General features: G+C 41.2%; 1 protein-coding gene across 1 annotated transcript in view; it reads right to left on the reverse strand.

The window, feature by feature from the left end:
• The window catches only part of RIPK4 (receptor interacting serine/threonine kinase 4), a 37,245-nt gene extending 30,591 nt beyond the window's left edge, over positions 1–6,654 (reverse strand). The window contains exon 1 of the mRNA XM_034753213.1: positions 6,377–6,654. Coding sequence (XP_034609104.1) covers positions 6,377–6,558 — 182 coding nt within the window. The 5' untranslated portion in view covers positions 6,559–6,654. The remainder of the gene's footprint in view (positions 1–6,376) is intronic.
• Positions 6,655–6,709: the final 55 nt, after the last annotated feature.

The raw sequence follows: 6,709 nt of genomic DNA on the forward strand, positions 1-6,709 counted from the left end.
GATTTATTTGGGCATAAGCTTTCGTGAGTAAAAACCTCACTTCTTCGGATGCATAGCTATGCATCTGAAGAAGTGAGGTTTTTACTCACGAAAGCTTATGCCCAAGTAAAAATGAGACAGTATTGATCAGCATTATAGACTGATCTCAGCACATCAGCAGCCTAGTTAAGTTTTTTTGACAACAAGTTTTTTTGAAGGCATTGTGGCAAAATGTTGGAAATGCAAACACTGAAGCACTGAGAACCTGAAAGTAAAATTGACTTCATATATTTCCACCTTACAATATGCAAAGAAACAGTGAGGAATAGAAATGAATATCCAATGTAATAATCTAAAAAGATGTTAATACTAATGGCTGAGGTCTTAAGATCTAGCTAGGAAATGCATCAGCTTTGAAAGGCTTAACCAATCAATACACATGCAACTTTCATTTACAAAACACATTTTTCAAGTTAAGAGCATCCATTTAATTGTTTAACTACTTTGAAATCACTGGATGAAAGAGGTTATCCAATTGCAAAGTATAATATTAAATATGAAGACCAATTTGTTGAAAACTCATTAAGTTAAGAGATTTCCCCATGTCAGACCAGGAGACAATTTTATTTATTGTTTCAGATTCCTTAAATCTGAAATTTGAATACTGCTTCTCTCCAAACTCCTGAGCTCCTGGAGAGAATAAAAGCAGTAGCAGGTTGAGTGAATGAAAAAGTGACAGTCCTTTAGGCTAATCCAATATTGCAAACAAAACAGGTCTAGCAAATTTGCCAATTCTAAGAGTTATTTTCACTTCAATTGAACACAAAATAAAAAGCCTAAGCAATTGTGTGAGTATACCTAACCAAATTTACCCTTTAAGTTTTTTGGTGTTCTCTTTTATTGAATCATCTGCAACTTTTTGGCCTATTTTAATCTTAATTCTTTTATTCTGACCTAATAATTACCATGTCAGGACACCACTTGGTACGGGAGACCATGGGCTTCCGCCCAAAACAGGGCTACCCACTTCTTGTCGCCTCTCTCCATGCAGATCCTGAGCCCACAGAATCTTCTCTCCCCCTTCCTAGGAATCGCAGAGTGCCATGGAGATGGCTGGCGAGCCTTCTCACAAGAGAGGAGAATGCTCCTTGCACAGAGGGTCCACACCATACACTGATCCTGGGGGCAAATATCTGGCCTAGAACAGTTGCCACACTCCACCTAAGTGCCCTATACCATGTTACACCTAAGCTAGGGCCTTGTCTACAGAAGAACCATTTTTATTGAACAAATGGTTTCCCTAATGAGGGCATGAAACAACCAGAATAAAAGGAAACAAAATGGAGCACAAGAGACAGCTGACCCTATCTGGGAGATGGGGGTCTGTCTTCTTCTATTGCCAAGGAATACACTGTCCTCTTTCCCAGAGGATGTGGCCTCTAACCACACACAGACCCCAATCCTGCAGACTTGTGCATACCAGTTCAGTGAAGCAAAGCCACGTTAAACAGATTTAATGCTTAACAGCAGCTCTCAGAAGTGGCTATAGCTAGCACAGTTTACAGCTATAACAAAACAGCACGTGAGGTCCCATCCAGACTGTAAAGTCAACCCCGCAAACTAACCCAGTTACAACATGGTAAATCTGACCTAGTTAAAATATGGCTTGGTCTTGAAGCTGGATGGGAACAGATTCTGCAGTAGCCACACCCTAATCCTACCCTACCCATGTCACAATCAGGTCCCTCAGCACAATGGGTTTTACCAGGAAAATGGGACAAAAGAAGCTCCACCTCACATCCTGCTCCTTCCTCATTTGCACTTTGAATGGAAAGTGCCAGAGCACTTCCCCTTCAATGCCGCCTTTTGTTGACCTCTTGAGCAGCAGCGGGTGGAGCCCATCAGCAGCACAAGCCAACACATGCCTGATTAAAGGCAGGGCAGAATACTTTGGCAATGGCTCCCAGCTAATAGGCAAACGCCATACTGAATTGGAGCTAATGCAATATTCTTAGCCTGCCTCAAGTGGCAAGGCAGCATAGCCAGTGTCTGAAGAGGCCAGCCCAGCACAGTGCACACAAGACAAAAGCTGTTGGCCTCGTCTCATTTAGGTAGGACAATGGCCACATATACACAGGGAAAGTTTAGCAGCTGGGGGTTGTCTTCACTGTGTTTAATCACAGACTCTATGTACACTGTTTGCACACCAAGCTAGAATATAGGCTCCATTCACATTTGTTGGCCACATTAACTAAGAATTTTTCACTTGACCAGAGCTCAAAGAGCCGGGAAGCGAAGTTTTTAAAAAGTCAGTGTTCTGGCCCATAGCTCTGGCCTAAATTGCTTTTCATTTAAAACCAGTTTACAGTGGCAGAGCAAACTGTGTGATAAATCCAGTCTGGCCACAGCAGCATTGAAATTGTGCTTAAATGCAAGTATGGTTGTTTATCCTGGGTAGCCCAGGTCAAAAATTTAAGCTCTTAGGGGAGATAATGAGTCAGATAGGGTCTTGCTAATTCCTCGTATGTTTCACTACTATGTTACATACTGCACCTGCAAAGTCATTGCTGTGGGTGAGAGCATAACTTATAATTTTTATATACAGGAGAATAAGAGTCCTTGATAATTATAATAAGCCTGATGCCTATACCAAAGGAATTCTGTAAGAGCTATGGCAGTCAGCCTCAAGCCGAGGGGGGACAGCTCTCAGCCCTACTGAAATTGCTCTAGATTTTTTTTTAAAAGATCCAACCTGCGCCCCTTCTTCTGAAGTCAAAGTGATTGACTTCTCCCCATGGGAGTTCCCCCCCCCCCACCCAAGACCAGGGCAGGATCTTTAACATGCAAAGAGTTAGTATGCAAGCATTCCACAAGGACCCCCACTTTCCTAGTCACATGTTTTTAAATACCTTCACAAAAAAAGGGAGAGACAGTTGAAGCATCTCAGAGATAGAGGGGAGGAAGCAACGATAAGAAGCCTGCTCTGGATGTTGAAGAGTTAGACCAGTGGTTCTTAACCAAGGGTACACATACCCCGAGGGTATGCAGAGATCTTCCAGGGGGTACATCAACTCATCTAGATATTTGCCTAGTTTACAATGGGCTACATGAAAAGCACTAAGTCAGTACAAACAAATGTAATACAGACAAAAGGAGAAAGTAAGCAATTTGTCAGGAATAGTGTGCTGCGACACTTTTGTATTTTTATGTCTGATTTTGTAAACAAGGGGTTTTTAAGTGAGGTGAAACTTGGGGGGACACAAGACAAATCAGACTCCTGAAAGGGGCACAGTGGTCTGGAAAGGTTGAGAGCCACTGAGTTAGAGCATCTAAAAGGCTGAGCCACAAGACTGGACATTACCAGTCGAGATCAGTCAGTTTCCCTGTTCTACAATATCTATTGTTTCAAAAATACTGGTACTCATCCCACAAGCACACTCGAACCTTGCAAGTTAGCAATAGTGACCAAGAGACCAACTAAGCATTACTAAATAGCAATGCTGCCAACTCATGATTTTATTTGCATCTCATGATTTGTTCCTTCTTAAAGTCCTAGCTCAGTGGCTCTCAAACTTTTGTACTGGTGACCCGTTTCACATAGCAAGTCTCTGAGTGACGACCCCCCCCCATATAAATTAAAAACATATTTAACACCGTTATAAATGCTGGAGGCATATGAAGTGAGCACTATATACTTTGTATTCTGTGTTGTAATTGAAATCAATATTTGAAAATGTAGAAAACATCCAAAATTTATTCAAATAAATGGTATTCTATTAACAGTGCAATTAATCGTGTGATTAATCACATTTAATTTTTTTAATTGCTTGACAGCCCTAGTGATTATAGGAGAATCCCCACTTCATTTAAAAAAAGTTTTGAATCCATCGTTATGAAGAATAGCTTGAGTGACATGACATGAATTTAAGGGCTCCATGACCAAAACAAAGCACACCTTTATCTCCCCCTTCTCCCCCCCCCCATGACTTTTAAGCTAATCACATGATATTTTGGTGTCTGACTCAGGATTTCTGTATGCACTACAGCTGTAGCTGTGTCAGTCCCAGGATATTAGACAGACAAGGTGGGTGAGGTAATATCTTTTATTGGACCAACTTCTGTTGGTATCTCCCTCACCACAGAAGTTGGTCCAATAAAAGACATTACCTCACCCACCTTGTCTGAGGATTTCTGAATATTTGAGGGTGACAATAATGCAACAGTTACTAAAGTTTTCTGCAGTACATTTTCAGAGTAATGAAGCCTTTGTAATGAAAACCTACTACAGCACTTTACTGTTGAGTGAGGTGTGAATTAGTAAAGTTCTTCTACTGCACTTCCCCCATCCTCCCCCCACAAACAATGTTCTCAAAGAGAGTGGGGAAGATTTCAAAAAGTGACTGGCGATTTTGGAGGGCTTAACTTGTGACTTTAAGGACCATGATTTTCGGACAACTCCGAGCACCAGTGACCAAAAATGTGGCCCTGTTAAAATATCTGAAGTTGGGCACCTAAGATTTTTGCCCAGCTATCTACAAAAGTAATCAACATAAGGGTGGGTAGCTCATATTAACATATTTGACTTAAGCAATTTACATTTTGTCAGTAATGAGACACCAACCCTTTCCTACTGTACTACTACTAAGTGGTATGAAAGTTAACACAGATCTATGGAACCCTTTTTTGTAACAAGATAGGCCAGGGTAGATTTTGAAGCAATTTTAAAAACCTGCACATCCTTCACCAGCAGACTGCGAATAATGAATATGAACAGCTACAAAATGCCCCTTGAGTGTAAGGCTAAAATCCTGCAAACGCTTATGGACAGAGAAGCGCCTACAGGATATGAACTGGTAAGCTCCTATTCCCCACACACAGCTGTCCAAACGGGACTTCTTTCTGAATCCCAGACCTTTTCCTCCAGCACAGACAACTCCTTCCTGCCAAAGCCACCCCATCCCCACCTCTCTCCTTTCAGCTCTCAAGTGCCCTGCTAAAGGGCAGGCAAGTACTGTACAGCACTGCATGCTAACATAAGCTTTTTCGTTTTAGCATCTGTTGTTCTCAGAAAAACATTTTGCTTACTAAAGCAAATTGGACTTACCTATTAGAGAATACTGTTGCAATTTAAACTACAATATTTGAACTATTGCCTCGCCCTGACGACTCTGTAAAGCTGTTAACCTAGGAAAATAATCACTAAAAACATGCACAGCAGAAGCATTATACCAAGAACTTAATGCAACAAATAAATAAGAAGAAATCCACAGGTAACAGAACGGTGTGGAATTCTCTTGCAAATCACTTTCCGATGCCAATAACCAGACATTTCATCCGAGATCGTAAAATGGAAATCTTGTCAGTTAACAGAAAGGAGTTAGCTAGCTTCAGGCTTGCTCCTACAAGCCCTGGCAATGTGTGATTTTATAGTCATTTTTCTGTTTTACGCCGGCTTTTTCCTCCCCACTCTTGCTGCATTGAAGTCACACACAAACAGGAGAAATTGACCAGAAACAGAGGAAACAGTGGAATTGAACTATGTCTGAAGCGCTTTGCAAATACACAGAGCAAACAAACTCAAAAGAGATTAGAAGGAAAATATTTCTCTTTCAATCCCAGCAATCTTGGGTGTTACTTTTAACAGCAGAAAGATTTAGACGGAAGTGTGAATTGGAAGTTGTCTGTCCCCCTTTAAATGGAAGTAATTGCACACACCTTTTTGTAGCCTGGCATGTCAAAAATCTCAAACTAAACATTTCAGCAGACGAGTCACTTTGCGAGTGTCAGTGCAAAAGAGCTGCACTGATCAACTGGCTTCATTTGCTTCCAAATCAAAAGGGGAGGAAAAAAAAAACCAATCATGTTCTACTCCCTTACAGTCTTCAGCCTAGAGCTCCAAGTGCAACCGTCTCAATCAAAAAGCATTTCAGTTTTTAAATGCATTGGTGAAATGAAGAGCATGTTCTTCAGAACACCACCATGAGCCCCATAATTGTAATTAAAAAGCCCTTCTGGATTTTTGCATAGTCCAACGGCCATACGATGAATTGCAATGTCTGTAACGCTTAGCTTCTTTAGAGACTATATTGCAATCAGGAAAAAATGAAACTCGATGCATAAATTAAAAAAAAAAGTCACATTTAAAAAAAGACTGGCAGATAAATAGGTTATTCTACCTTGTTTTTGGCTAAAATAATACCAGCCCTTTTTCATTAGTCATCGCAAATGCTCACTTACTAGAAGCCTTTTATTTGAGAGAGAACGTTTAGGGCTTTTCAGCTGTCAGCTAGAACTCTAGCTACCAATTTCACAGAGACGCCTCATCCCGTGCACTTGTGCATACACATTTAATACGAAAGCATGAACAGTACGCACTGTAATGGGGACAGGCACTTACTTTTCATCCACATGAAGGCTTGGGGAGCACTTGATTGCTAGCCATGTTTTCCAGTGTATATGTCGCACTTTGTAAACCTGCCCAAATCCACCCGAACCAATCTTCTCCCAACTAACAAATTCACTAGAATCGAATGTTTTCAGCAGCCCCATTTCCCAATGGGAACTGCTTTCCTTTTCCATGGTGTCCTCTTATTCCTCCCAGGGTGATTTCTCCAGCCACTTGAGAATTTCTGACAGACTACTTCCCTCTCTCCTAGTCCCCACTTGTTTGCTGCTCTGCCTCTCCCTACCCAGGTGACTAAGGTGTATTCATTAACCAAACAATTACATC

This window comes from Trachemys scripta, chromosome 1 (assembly GCF_013100865.1).
Source record: "Trachemys scripta elegans isolate TJP31775 chromosome 1, CAS_Tse_1.0, whole genome shotgun sequence".
In the NCBI taxonomy this organism is placed as follows: Eukaryota; Metazoa; Chordata; order Testudines; family Emydidae; genus Trachemys; species Trachemys scripta.